General features: G+C 38.3%; 1 protein-coding gene across 1 annotated transcript in view; it reads right to left on the minus strand.

Annotated features, from left to right (window-relative positions):
• The window catches only part of GRIN3A (glutamate ionotropic receptor NMDA type subunit 3A), a 171222-nt gene that overhangs the window by 115198 nt on the left and 41780 nt on the right, over positions 1-14244 (minus strand). Inside the window, exon 2 of the mRNA XM_043566532.1 lies at positions 1065-1669. Within this exon, the coding sequence (XP_043422467.1) occupies positions 1065-1669 (605 nt within the window). The remainder of the gene's footprint in view (positions 1-1064; positions 1670-14244) is intronic.

Below are 14244 nucleotides of genomic sequence, written 5' to 3' on the forward strand. Positions count from 1 at the left end.
CTCTCTGATCACAGGTGGTCCTTTTCAGGAAAAAAAATCTAGGTCCCTATAAAATATCTTCTAAGGATATTCTCCTTTTCCCAAGTATCATGAAAACCAGTTCCAAATGATGGGTTATTCTTTAAATTAAATGGACTTTTTCATTCTATCTTCGAACCAGATTGAGAAACTGGAGAAGAAAGGTACCTAATTAAAAAGAATGTGTGTGTGTGTGTGTGGTGTGTGCGCGTGCATATATGTATTTAAAGAAAACCCTTGTGGAACCCTAGTGCTGACTCTATCTATCTATCTATCTATCTATCTATCTATCTATCTATCTATCTATCACAAGGACCCCATGGATAGTAGGATCTATTGTTATGCCCATTTTACATAAATGGATATAAGACAGGAAACTAAGCCTCAGAGAAGTTAAGTAACTTGACCAAGTCACACAAACAGTAAGTGGCACAGCCAAATTTCAAGCTCAGAGTGTCTGGCTCCAGGGTCCATGTCTTTAACTACTACTCTATACTGCCTTAAGTATCACAGCCTGGGAGGAAAATGAAAAATCCATTGCTTGCTTGACTAATTTTTTTTCTCTATATAGATTCAGAGAGATTTGTCCAAGTCTGTTGATATGAGAAAGAGTGGGCAGGGACAGAAACATTTGTTGTGTTTCTGCTATGAGCCAAGCAGTGTTAGGTACTTTTCATATATAGTTTCATATCTTAATGATCATAGGTCAAGCTATTCAATATAATCCTAGCTTATTAATTAGAAAACTGAGGGTCAGAGTTTTAAAATAACTTGCCAAGAACAAATAGCTAGTAAGCAACTAAGCCAGGGTTTAAAAGCAGGACTGTGTGTTCCCTATTGTACACCACGTGCTTTCAAATCTACAGATCAAATTCCAGATGACAGATCATGGGATAGTAGCCTATGTAACCAGAAAGCCTCTCAGAAATATTATTAGAGTTTAAAGCTACTCAAAATCGAGATTTCTACAAAGGAGATAGATAGGGAAATTCTGCTTCTTGTCAAAACCCTATGAATGGGAATATAACACAGGCCTCGCATCCTACCTTGATAAATATTGTCCTGAAGTGAGATTTGCAGTTTCCACATCCATGCAGTTCATCGTGCTGGGAATAAGAGCAAGTTCTGGCTGGATCATGGTGGCTGTGGCTACAGCTCTTGCGACCAGCTCCATGGCATCTTGTACATAGTACTCAAAGATGGACTGTGTTGTTTTTCCATGAGCAATGAGCCCTAGGGGCAGACCTTCTGTCCTCAGTTCCTCGACGTTTTGAGAATCCCCTAGCACCCAACGAAGCTCAGGGGGAATTACTCCAAACTGGGTGGTAATTTCAAAAATCCGTCGGATACTTTCCATGTCACAGCCAAACATCACCATTGTGGGCGTGGTGTTCTTAATACTCTCAAGCTGGACCTGCAGGAAGCTCAAGAGGTCCTCAGTGGAGGAGAGGTTGGTGGTGATGTTGATGATAGACCCGAGGTGGAACTTGGAATTATTCTGGGTAAGGATGAGGAAGTCGGTGATGTTCCAGTCTTCCTGGCACAGCAACAAGCTAAAATTGTACCAGTTGTTCATGGTCAGGACTGAGACAGTGACATCAGCGTCAGAACTTAATGAATTTTCTAAACTCAGCTGTAGGTGAAGGGGATTCTGTATTTAAAGATATGAAAAAGAAGAATTAGAAAGCATTGGCCAAAGATGATAACATAGGGTACGTTTGCTTTCTTAAGAGGCTTAATCCTTTATTTTTCCCTGAGATATTCAAATGCTTCTGGGATAAAATTCCCATCATCTGGAAAATTATGTTTCCTATCTAATGGAATTATTGATTCCTGACAACTGATTTCCTTGCTAAGGGTACCAGAGGGTAAATGATTTCTGATGTAAATGTCAGGGCTGATGCAACCGGTCTTACATTTTTATCAGGCTTGCCTACCTCCTTATAGTTTGTCCCCTTCATGTACTCCATTTCTAACTATGGCTGTTATTAACTTATTGGTTAAATTCTCCTCTCAAGTGAAATTTAATTACTTTAAATAATAAGAAATAAGAAATTATGTTTGCTTTCCTTTAAAACGAATAGGAGGGAAATCTCAAAACAGTGCAGGCACTTGTATAAAGGTGGTGTGGAAAATGGATACATCCTTTTCCTAAACTTTTAGCCTCTGAGGATGGCATTTTTCAATATATATGGTGTTATAGTCTGAATGTTTGTGTTCCCCCCAAAGTCATGTTGAAATGCTAGTGCTCAATGTGATGGTATGAGGAGGTGAGGACATGGGGCCTATAGGAAGTGATGAAGTCATGAGGGCAGAATCATCATGAATGAGATTAATGCCCAAGATGCTTGAGAGAGTTCATTGGCCCCTTCTACGTGTGAGTACACAGTGAGAAGTTGGCAGGCTGTGACCTAGAAGAGGGCCCTTACTCGATCATACTGGCACCCTGATATCAGACTTCCAATCTCTAGAACTGTAAGAAATCAATTTCTGTTGCTTACAAGCCACCCACTCTGTGGTATTTTGTTATAGCAGCCCGGATGGATTAAGACATTTGGTATAATTAGCCATATATACATTGGATAGTTGTACTGAAGGCTTGATTACATTTGTGTCTACTGAGACTGCACTTTGGCTGTGAAATGTGAAATGTGTGCCATTTAAACACATTTATGCAACTTCCATCATGATTTCACTTACTTATGAAACTCACCAAATCAATGAAGGAAGAGTATCTTATTTGAAAAGTCACAAATTAATATTACAGGTGAAGTGGAAATAGCTCTCCACTGAATAAATTTAATTGTTCTTCCTGAGAGCAGACATTTGACTTACTTATCCTTCAACATTGGCATCCTGAGAATGTTTAGCACAATACCTTACACATATTAGGTACGCAATAAATATTGGCTGAATTGAACTCAACACGTTCCCACTGGAAACTATTAGACTACTGGACTATTTCTGAGAACTTGGCAAAGATTCAGGCAAATAATATATGTAGAGAAATGAGGAGGGCTTTCTCAATAAAGCATCAAACGCTGAACAAAAGGGACGTGTGGCCTCCCCTTACCCACCTAAAAAACATGTCACGAGAAACAGAATTTGAGCTGAAGTTTTAATTCTATGAGGGACCGAAAGAATTTTGATATGAATGGACTAAGGAGTGGACTATGGGAGGAATACTATGGCCAAAGGCTCTAAATGAGAACAATCATGCTGGTAGGTAGGATGAAATTTTAAAATTTAGTCTATGAATTTAACTTCTGTCCTTCAAATTAAGCTTTTAAGCAGGGTTTGTAATGATAAAAGCAGAACTTTTAGAGGATCATCTATGAGCAACACTCAACAGTGAGAGAGAAAATAAGCCCCTCAGGATCTTGGTTAGCTGCTAAGTGTTTAAACTGGAAGCCAGTGTTGGTAATGGTAAGAAGGGCATGAGAAAACGTGTTGCTTTTTTTTTTTTTTTAATTAAAATTTAGTGACAAAATCAGATGTGACAGGCAAAAAAGGGAGAGGTGTTAGAAACCGGGAGACAATATCCAGTAGGTAGCTCCAGGTTTCCAGGCTTGAGATGCCATACAAGATCTTGAGATGAGAACAATGGAAGATTCCTCACTCCTACTACTGATTAAAATAAATTCCTCCAGAGAGTTTTTCTTGTCTTCTTCTGGTTTTCTTCCTATTTCCTCCTCCATTTTAACCCTCTTCCAGAAGCAAAGAGGAATGGAAGGCAAACTCTACATTTAGCTGGCAGGAACAAATTCTTCCCAACTATCTTCTTGGCATTGGCTCCCTACTCTGTTGCCAGCTTTCTTTCTAAAACATAAATATGACCATATCATTCTTCTGCACCATAACCTCTGAGTCACCCAGAGAACAAATTTCAAAATCAGTAGTATGGCTTACGAGCCCAATCCTAGTCTTTAACTTCACCTTCAACACTCCAAACATGCACACCAAGATGAGTCATAGTGGACAATTTATTTTTCTTGTATCAGAGTAGGCATTTTCACACCTACACAAATTGGGTATGCTGATCTTTCAACATCTCCAGGATGTTTTCGTCTGTATTCATATTCATCCTTCAAAACTCAGCTCTTCCATGCAGATTTCCAGAAACTAGTTCATGTAGCATTTACTACTGTTTCTGCTGCTGCTAAACTTCAAATTTTTTTTGTATTTAAAAAAAATTAAAAATTGAAGTATAGTCGACAAAACTGCTGATCTTTTTTTTTTCCACAATATTTTGGCATGTTGATTTCCTGTAATGGTGAATTGAGATTTTGTTCATTTGATTGTTCCTCTAACTCCTGACCAAGCAGAAGTAATCATCTCATGTCTGTGTAATGGTCTAATTTTGGTCATCCTTCTAATACAGAACTCTTCACACCATAACATAGTTATTTGATTAACTGTTTATCTCCCACACTAGACTGGAAGCTTCTTTAGGATAAGGAACAAATCGCAGCCATCTCTTATCACATGGCTCTTGGTTAATCAGAGATAGTATTTGTCAACCGTGGTTTTCTTTTGCTCACCTCAATTCCTAGACTATGGTCATAATCTCTGCACTGAAAGACTAAGAAAAAGGCCATTTCTAGCAGAATTTCAAGAACTAATATTACCCCTAGTTGGAACAAAGTCCCATCCATACACTTCCTCATGAGGGATTCATTACATTGGTACGTTAAGGAGCAAGCTTTAATGGAGGCAGGGATGGAAGTGAAATTAGCTAATCATATTGAGCATTTAGCACCAGACACAAACAAATGCATTTGGCATGAGAAGGACATGGTAATAAAATGAAGGACAACCTCCCCACCCCACCTTGGATAATTATTAATCCATATAATCACACTCATCTCTACAAACAATTCTATTAAGAAATTCCAGTTGTTGAAGTTAATCTTTTAACAGACTTGAGGAACACCATGCTTCAAACAAATATTTATGAAATAATAGTGTGGAAACATCTTGTGATATTATCTTTATCTAGCCACCTCAGATGCAGCATCTCCCAATTTCTCTCCAAATAATAATAAAAGCACAGGTGCATGCAAGTGCGCATGCGCGCGCGCACACACACACACACACACACACACACACACACACAGATATGAAAACTTAGGACACTAAAATTCAAGCCTAATCATAAAACTTCCATCAAAATCCTGGACAAAATATAAAAAAGACTCATCAAACCAAATTGAGAATCAAAGTCTATGTCTTACCTATAGTTTGCTGTTTGCAAAAGAGCAAACCCATGACCTGAAAGAAGATACACTTTTTTAATGATTTTATTTATTTTTTTAATGTTTATTTATTATTGAGAGACAGAGAGACACAGAGCGTGAGCAGGGGAGGGGTAGAGAGAGGGGGAGACACAGAATCTGAAGTAGGCTCCAGGCTCTGAGCTGTCAGCACAGAGCCCGACACGGGGCTTGAACTCACAAACCATGAGATCATGACCTGAGCCGAAGCTGGTCACCCAACCAAATGAGCCACCCAGGCGCCCCAAGAAGATATACTTAAAAAAAAATAATTTCTGCATTGCTTACCTCCTAAATCGGAGGTTCAATAACAAAACAGCCTAAGAATTAGGAAGCATCTCTCAACCATGCAGACAGAGTGAAGCAGCCTCTTAAATGCATTTAATTTATATAAATTTTTAAAACAGAGACTCAATAGGGGAAGGTAGGAAGAGAGAAAATATGTTAAATAGTACTGATAATTCTGACTCCCCTAAATGAGTGTACTCTTTATTATATACGACATTATAGATATCATTACACATTGTAATATATGTATGTTATTGCCCATAGTTGTGTACACAAAACCCTATATGCCAAACTAAACAGATAATTTAAGGGGCTTTCAAATATAATTTTCCTACATGTTGAATTGAATCTTTATTCTACCTACGATGACATGCCACTTCGCTCCATTGATTTTTAAAATTTTATTCCCATCATAATCTGTTTCTACATTATTTTGGAAGCTTAAATTCCCAAAAGTATAAGGCAAAAATGGTCATGTTGAAATGCACTCATGGAATGAAATCTCAACAAGTGCAGAGCTGGAGGGAGAGAGGAGTTGCCAAGATGGCAATGCAGTTGCCTGTGTCAGAGGACTGCAAGAATGTCCAGGAATCATTCAATGGTGTAAGGAAAGATTGCTTCATTGGCTATGATCAGACTCGATTTAAATATTAAAGTCATTAAATAGTAAATAGTAAAATAAGTAAAATATTAAAATTCCACAGAAAGTAAAATCAGGCAAGAATGGTAAGAAAATTTGGAAACAGAAAAATGATAGAGCAGTCTTGCCTTAAAAGATATTGGAATACACCAGAAAGTACAATTTTTATAAAACAATAATTAAAACAAGGAAGTACAAACAAAAGGATTAACAGGTAAATAAGTAGAACAGATGTGATGTATGTAAAGAACTACATTAATTTAATAGACTATATTAGTATATTATAGATTGCAAATCATAAAGGAATATGTAAGAAATATATACGAGATTAGGAGTTGAGAAAATAGATCACTACTGGAAATACTTTCATTTAAATTCCTAATTCCACCATATATTAAAAATCAACTCCAGACCATTTAAAAGTACAATGAGAAATCATTAAAAGATAGACCTAGTTGGTACATAGGTTTCAGAAATCATAATGATGAAAAAATACAGTAAACTGAACATTACAATATATCTTATTTCTAGCATTAAATACCTATCATAAACAAACAAAAAAACCCAAAGGGAACATAAGAAATAAGAGAATATGTGCAACAAATCTGAATAGACAAAGAGTTAATGGTTACAAAATATGAAGAACATTTACTGATCCATCAGGAAATAGAATCCTCAACTGAGCACTCATTCAATCAAGGAAAACAGTTTTAAGCTTCTACTGTGAGCCATGCCCCTGCAAGAAATTTCCCATTGTCTGCGTAGGGGGTGAGGGATAGACTATACATAGGTATGTAGACAAATAAACACTAGTTATAAATGATCAAAATTACTGTAGATGAAACTAGGAGGGAGTGGCAAGAGTGGGAAAGGGGGAAGAGGGTCCGAAGAAAAGTGTACTAATCATGATTCATAGGGTAGGTGGACGCAAGTATCTATACTATACAAGCACTCTGCAATTGGGAATTTAGCAAAAATAAGGAACGTATATAAAATGAATAATCACTATATATAGGTAAACATATATAATGATTTATAAAAACACAGACATTTAACTAAAATTGTGGCCTCATTTTGACCATCCGTTCTCCTTCAACTAGGTACTATCTCTCTAGTCCCAGATAAATGGTTGGAGCCATCACAAGCTTCTGTGTTCCCTCTGATTCTTTACTCTCCTGTTTTGTAGTGTCTGCAATATTTTCCCTTAAGTCCTACATGATGAGGGAGCATGAGGCAGGCTGAGGGGCAAAAACAGCACAAGCTAGCATCCCACCCCCACCCCAAGTGGGATCTATGTGTGTCCTTGGACACTCCCAGATACTCGAGAACAAGGGAAAGGGGTTTAACAGTGCTTGCCATGGTAATGTGGGTAACTAAGGCAAATGAAAAATTAAATTCCCTTACTGCCTACAGCCCATTGACAAGTCCTTGAAACTGGCAGAGTGACCTCTCTCTAGGAGCTCAGCTGCCTAGATGATGACACTTTGCTAGGGGCAAAAGAGTACCTTAGCTTAACAGTATCCCAACCTCCAGAATCCTGTAAGTCTACTTCCTTTATCTCAACTGCCCCAAGACATATGCTGGCAATCATACTCCAAGTTTATAGCTCTCTGATATACATTTAAAGGGTCTCATGACTGAGGTTTTATTAAATGGTAATAAATGGCATTTCCCCTAGCAACAGCTAGCCCCTCAAGGTCCTGGAAACCTCGCTTCCAAAATTCCTTAGAGACTTACTCCATCCCTGACCCCCTCTCAACCTGAGGGCATATAATAAGTCACCCATTTGGACCCCAGTGCAGTTCCTCCTGCCCATGTGTCCTGTCCCCATGCTTTAATAAAATCACCTTTTTGCACCAAAGACGTCTTCAAGAATTCTTTCTTGGTAGTTGGCTCTGGACCACCCGACCATCACCCCAAAACTTCATCATTAAACACTCCTTGCTGGCTTGGCTACTGCCTTCTTCAGTCAACTGAGCTTTTCTCTCCTTTTCTGAGGCAATAAGTATAACAGTTAGGGTTTAGTAATCCTGGTAAACTACTTTTGGGCTGCCTGGCTGGCTCAGTTGATAGAGCATGCACCTCTTGATCTCAGGGTTGTGAGTTCAAGCCCCATGCTGGGTATAGAGATTACTTAAGGAAATTAAAAACAAAACAAACAAAACAAAAGTACGGTTAAAAAAAAACCAAACTACTCTTAAATTCTGGCTCCATCATTTATGAGCCAAGTGGCCTTCTGCAAGTCACTTAGTGTTTCTGAGTCATAAATTCCTCATCTCTAAAACGAAGATCATTTTACCTCTTCCCTTACAGATTCATTGGGAGAATTAAATGTGAGAAGGTGATAATGCATGCAAAGTGCCTGGCACAGAGCAAGGGCCTAGTAAGTGAGAGCTGTTGCAATTTGCTTAGAGTGAAGTCATTGTGATGGACGTGCTTTTTTTTAAAGTGACTGCAATGTAATTTTTGTCTTTGCTATTGTTCTTTTCCCTTTCATCTACTTACACACAACAGCCCCTGCAATAGGTATCTTTTGCAAACACCAATTACACTAACTCGCTAGCGGGAAAACAGCAGCTCTGTCTCAGGCTGGAGGAGGCTATTTATTTGGGAGACATTATGTTCACAGCAGAGTACCGGCCTCTCCCCCTCCCCCCAACCCTTCTTTCTTTGGTACTGGTGCTAGTGTCACTTCTACAGGTTAAGGAATTTTTGGCACCAACTGCTGGAAATCCCCCATCAATCTTTGTTCTTCCCGAGAGCACAGATTCAGCTATTTTCTGGATCAGTAAAAGTTTCAAAAACAGCATTGGCTGCAGTAAAGAGCTTGCCAGCTGCTTTGAGACGTTCCCTGACAGAAGAAAAGAGGAAACGAAGCCAGGTTTGCTTTGAGAGTGAAGAAAGGGTGAAATTCTCTCAGCTCTTTCCTGGGCAAGCAAACCATTTAGTTTTGCCTTCTAGGCCAAAGCTCGGAAATCTCAAATGAGCATAATACTTCGACTACTTTTAACAGAGATGAAATTCCCTTCCTTTCGTAAGTCTGTTGATGACTGAAAGTGTTCAAGGGGCTCAGAACTGGCGTTCCCCCCTGCTCTCGTTTCTCTGCAGCCAAAGAGGCTGCTGGAGGTTTGTGGTTTCTCATTATCTCACACCTCATTTGACCTATATTATACAGAAGGGTTTTTTTTTTTTTTTTCTGAAAATTAAAGCTTATTCCTTTAGAAGCCCAGGCTTTTAAATAAATTAACTGTTTTTTTTTTTACTGTTGCATTAGGGATTCAGGCAAACAAAAGGCATAGTTCCTGCCCAGAAATTGTAATCTAATAATACAAATGAAGAGCTAATCTCTACCAATGGCCATAGTGCTGTATGCAGATTATCTCATTTTATCCTCACAACGGCCTCATGAGGTGAATACGATGATTAGCCTTTTTAAATAAACTACAAAAATGAGGCTCAGAAAGAGTAATTTTTCCAAGGTTGCGCAGTTACTAAGAAATAGAAACCTGGATCCAAAACCCAACTTTGTAGGATGGGAAAGCCTGTGCTTTTGGCTTTTCTATACTGCTTCTTCCACTTGAGAAGAATATCATATGAAGAAGAGCACTGACATTTATGGATCTAATATTTATAGTTCTGTTTGTTTGCAAGTAATCCTAAAGGCTCAAGGAATCAAGTCACTTTTAAGATGTGTCATGGCATGGGTTAGAATGACGTGTCCTGTGTGGCAGGCACTTGGATGCCAGTGGGGGTGCTGGCCTGCTGTCCCGCACACACATGGCTTCCTAGCAGTTTTCTTCATCCATCCTTCCATTTGTAGCAACTCTTGTGAGATGACAACACTTGTATTTCTTCATTAACAGAAATTTAACAAGCTAGTTATATAATTAGTGACATCAGTTTTGTGTTTGGTAGAATAAGAAAAGTTTGGAAAGCCTAACAAATTTTTCATTTAGAGTCTACTGAATTTCATGGTTGAAACTATAATCTATAATGGTGGTCAACTATCATGTATGGGGATGTCAGTAATGATCTTGGAACACATCCCTCAGGATTTTTGAGTGACATATAAAACAATATATAACAAAGTAGTAAAATACAATGAATGCTTCGGAAAGCAGGATTTTGGATGTATGGTGCAGTTGGCATAATATTTATTGCCCATCAGGCTAGGTGCGGTCTATTTCACTGCAGCAGTATGGGGAAGACTAGAATTCACCTCCTGGAATAGAGATGACACTGGTAGGCTGACTTGGTCGTAGGAGGAAGTGTTGGTATGTGTAACATTGTCTTCAAAAACAACTGGCTGATTTATTCATCCAACAATACACATTGAAAGCCTATCATGTGCCAGGCCACTGACAGAGTGATATATGTCTTCAAGCAGAAGAAACACTGGAAGTATGCATGTTATACCCTTTGAACCAATTCAATCCTTCTTCATCCCACACCGTTTTCCAAAAATGGAAGTCAGGGGCATAGCAGGTTGGTTTGTGGTGGCCACTCAAATTTCCTACACTGGGCTTTTGATCACACATGTTTTTCTCATTCTAGTTCCATTTAATTATTGATACCCAATTTGTTCATCCAGGTTCCACCCCATTTATGCCTTTTGTCCTAGATGATTATAATTTGTTTCTCTCACCTGACCCTTTGTAATCTTGAAAGCCTTTGGCTCCCACTCACTCTCTGAGCCCTGCTCTCCTAGACTGCTCGCGTAAGTTTACCCTCCCCAGGTGCAACCTCTGGTGCTTAAAACTGTCACTTGGTATACTTGGGGAAGGGAGGGCTTCAATCAAAAGGATGTGGCTACGGAAGATACATAGTCATATGGTGCTCAGGAATGTCCCAACGCAGGAAAGGGTGAACCAAGGACAGGTAGACATTGGAAATGTGGGCATCTGACATCAGGAAAGACTATCAGCAAGCAACAAGGTCCAAAGCCTTGGTCTGAGGTTCAGAAGGTCACTGCAATTCCCAGGACAGTCCAGAGGAGAACATGGTGGCTCTATTTGCCGTAACTCAGATCTTTGAACTGTGGTTCACTTACCATTTGTGTCTGACAGACTTTGTGAAAATCAATTAGCCTCATGGAGCTTCATTTTCCTTTCTGTGTGATTAAAATGATAATACCTACCTTGCAAAGTTCGTGAGGATTAAATAACATAATATATATAAAGCATCAGCACACAGTAAATAATAAGTGATAGTTTATAATAATGCTGCTGCTGCAGCATTAGGAACATTACACTAAGAGAATCTAAGTATAAGGGCCAGCTAGACTGGTGGTAAATTTGGTTTATTTAACAAACAATTGAATACCTATTTCATGCCAGTAATTGGGTGCTGACTATTGAGACTACAGTGCTGAATAAGACCAATATTGTCTTTTCTTTCATGAACTTTAAAGTCTACCAGGTACTATCATCACCACCAGGACACAAACTGATAGTTTGAAACAAAGCAGGAGATGAGATGAGAAATAGGTCCCAAAGTTTAAGCCAGACTAAGAAGAACGGTGACTTGGTTTTTGAGTTTTAAATTGTGAGGCAAATATCATCACGGCTTTCTTGCCTGCATTTTGGACAAGGCCTGGACACTGGGGAAAGACCAAGTCTATAGATGGAGTCAAGGGACCATGGATGAATGGGAAGAGAAGAGGAGGGAGGCTAGAATGACACAGAACATGATGATTAGGGAGGCTTTACCACAAGCCTAATGTGTAGGAAATATCTGGTAAATATCAGCCTTATTATTATTAATTATTATTATTATTATTATTAGCATTGTGAATAAAATTAGCACACTTCCTTGAGCTGGCGTAGTTAATCCTTCCTTGATGACTCACACATTCTGATGTCAGCACTAGTCATTGTACCAGGCTACAGGACCATGATGTGTTTGGGGGCTATGGCATCAGTGGGTGTCCATGTTGACTGAACCACAGGAGCTGAGCTTACGGCAATGCAGGAACTCTTGAGTCTTTTCAGAAAGTGTATTTTCTCTCTTTCCTGCCACAGTGTAAGGCTATCTATTATCCCTTTTCACTGTGTCGGTGTGCCCGTCTTCATCAACTTCTTGCAGCCCCCTTTCTGATACTTTGACAGAGAAAAAGAGGATAGCTCTCATGTCACAATTTTATCTAAAATAAGAATATAAAATATATCAATACCATGCTATAAGCAAAATGGATCAGCTTTAGCAGTATTGAAGAGGCTGTGGACTGTTTTGAGATCAAGACTGTGCTGGGGATTGTGGTTTCCATTTCTTCAAGTGTAACAAGAGACTAACAGTCAACCAACTACTTCAGGGCAGCGGGGGCCTCATGATGTTATGTATGTGAAGGTGCTTTTATGCAGCACTATGAAAATAGAAGACACGATGTGTTTGCATATCTGTTTCCTGGACAGTAGGAGGTGGCAGGATCTTATAACCTAGAGAGAGGTAAAGGAAGCATTTCTGGAGTAGAATATTTTTTGTTGGTTTGTTTTCATGTCTTCAACTATACAGACATTAATATAACATATTTACCATAACAGGAAGTGGGAAGCCTTCCAGAGACTGAGCTTTGAGTAATTCTGTGTGATCTCTGGAATAAGATATTAAAGCTAGATTTAATTGTCATATTCTATGCCAATTTTTTAAAGTTCATATTATAAAACGACAAGATTATTTGTTATACTTTAAGAACTTATGGAATAAAGATGTTAATTTAAGACTAATTTTAGTTACTGTTTCACCACCCAGTTTTGGTCAAATTAAGTAATATTTGAATGAATGTACACATTTATATGTATCAGCAGGCAGATGATTTATAAGATAATTAAAATTTATTGAAGTGTTCAAACTATTGTTATAGACACTCTCAGTGACAAACTCTGGCATATTTTCTTATAATGGGAACTATTGAAATGTGCACCAGATAATTAAACTGTCTAGCATGCAAGTTAAATTTCCTATGGAAATTTGATTACTTTATGTCAATGCAGCTTGAAACTATTATTAAGAGATGGCTTATGTCACATGCTAATTTGCTTCATTACAGTAAGAATGAAAACTCAGCTAAATGTTGATTATTTCTATTTTTAAACACCCTCCAGGACTGACACCACAGTTGGCATAAGCTTTTTTTCTCAGTTCCTTCAGCCAGTCTTTTTTTTTTTTTTTTAACTGATACAAGTATATGTTTTACACATTTAAACTATGGTTCAGCTAATTGTGATGTAATATGGCTTTTATATATACTGGTTTAGCATCCTGGATTAATTTCATAATTATAAAATCAGTTTACTTGCACACAACAGCTTCTCATTTCATATGGAAATTTAAAAAATTTGTACAGCCTCACATTCATTGCTGCTACCAGACTCTGATCGGTTTAACACTATAAAGAGTATTAGCAGGCCATGAAGCAGTATCTCAGTGTTCCCATTTTAGTACCTTATTTCAAAACCTGTGATCCACTAATTATGATTAAGCTTTGCTGCAATGACATTTTATTTCACTTGCATTGCTAGGCACACATTAGCATAATTAATTCTTCATACCTTTCAAATCCTGGTTCAAAGTAAGAAGGCATTGGGAATATTGATTTTAGTTCATAAAGTCCCTAGTCACAGAGGCAGTACCTTCTTATGAATTAGTGATCAAATTCAGGGGCTCTTTAAGCAGTTCTGGTGACCTCAGGTCCAGGTCAATGAATCCTGAATGAATGGGTCTATGTTCTTTCAGGATGGTCCATGTGAGCATAGTCGATGATTACGAAATGAAAAAAGACCTAGTTGGTTAGTCATCAAATTTAAGATTTGGATTGCCTCTGTCCCTTTGTGAACTCACTCGTCAAATTATTGTCAGTATTCATTCAAGCCCATTAATAATCAGATAGGACAGGACTATTAAGTTTGAATGAACTACCAAAAGCCAATTAGTGTACTTATGATTTTATCATCTTGTTTAGAAAGGACCTAAAGTTTACCTGACCCAAACGCCTGTACAGTTTAAAGAATGCCATGAATTGAGAGGTAA

The sequence above is a fragment of the Prionailurus bengalensis genome, chromosome D4 (assembly GCF_016509475.1).
Source record: "Prionailurus bengalensis isolate Pbe53 chromosome D4, Fcat_Pben_1.1_paternal_pri, whole genome shotgun sequence".
NCBI lineage: Eukaryota > Metazoa > Chordata > Mammalia > Carnivora > Felidae > Prionailurus > Prionailurus bengalensis.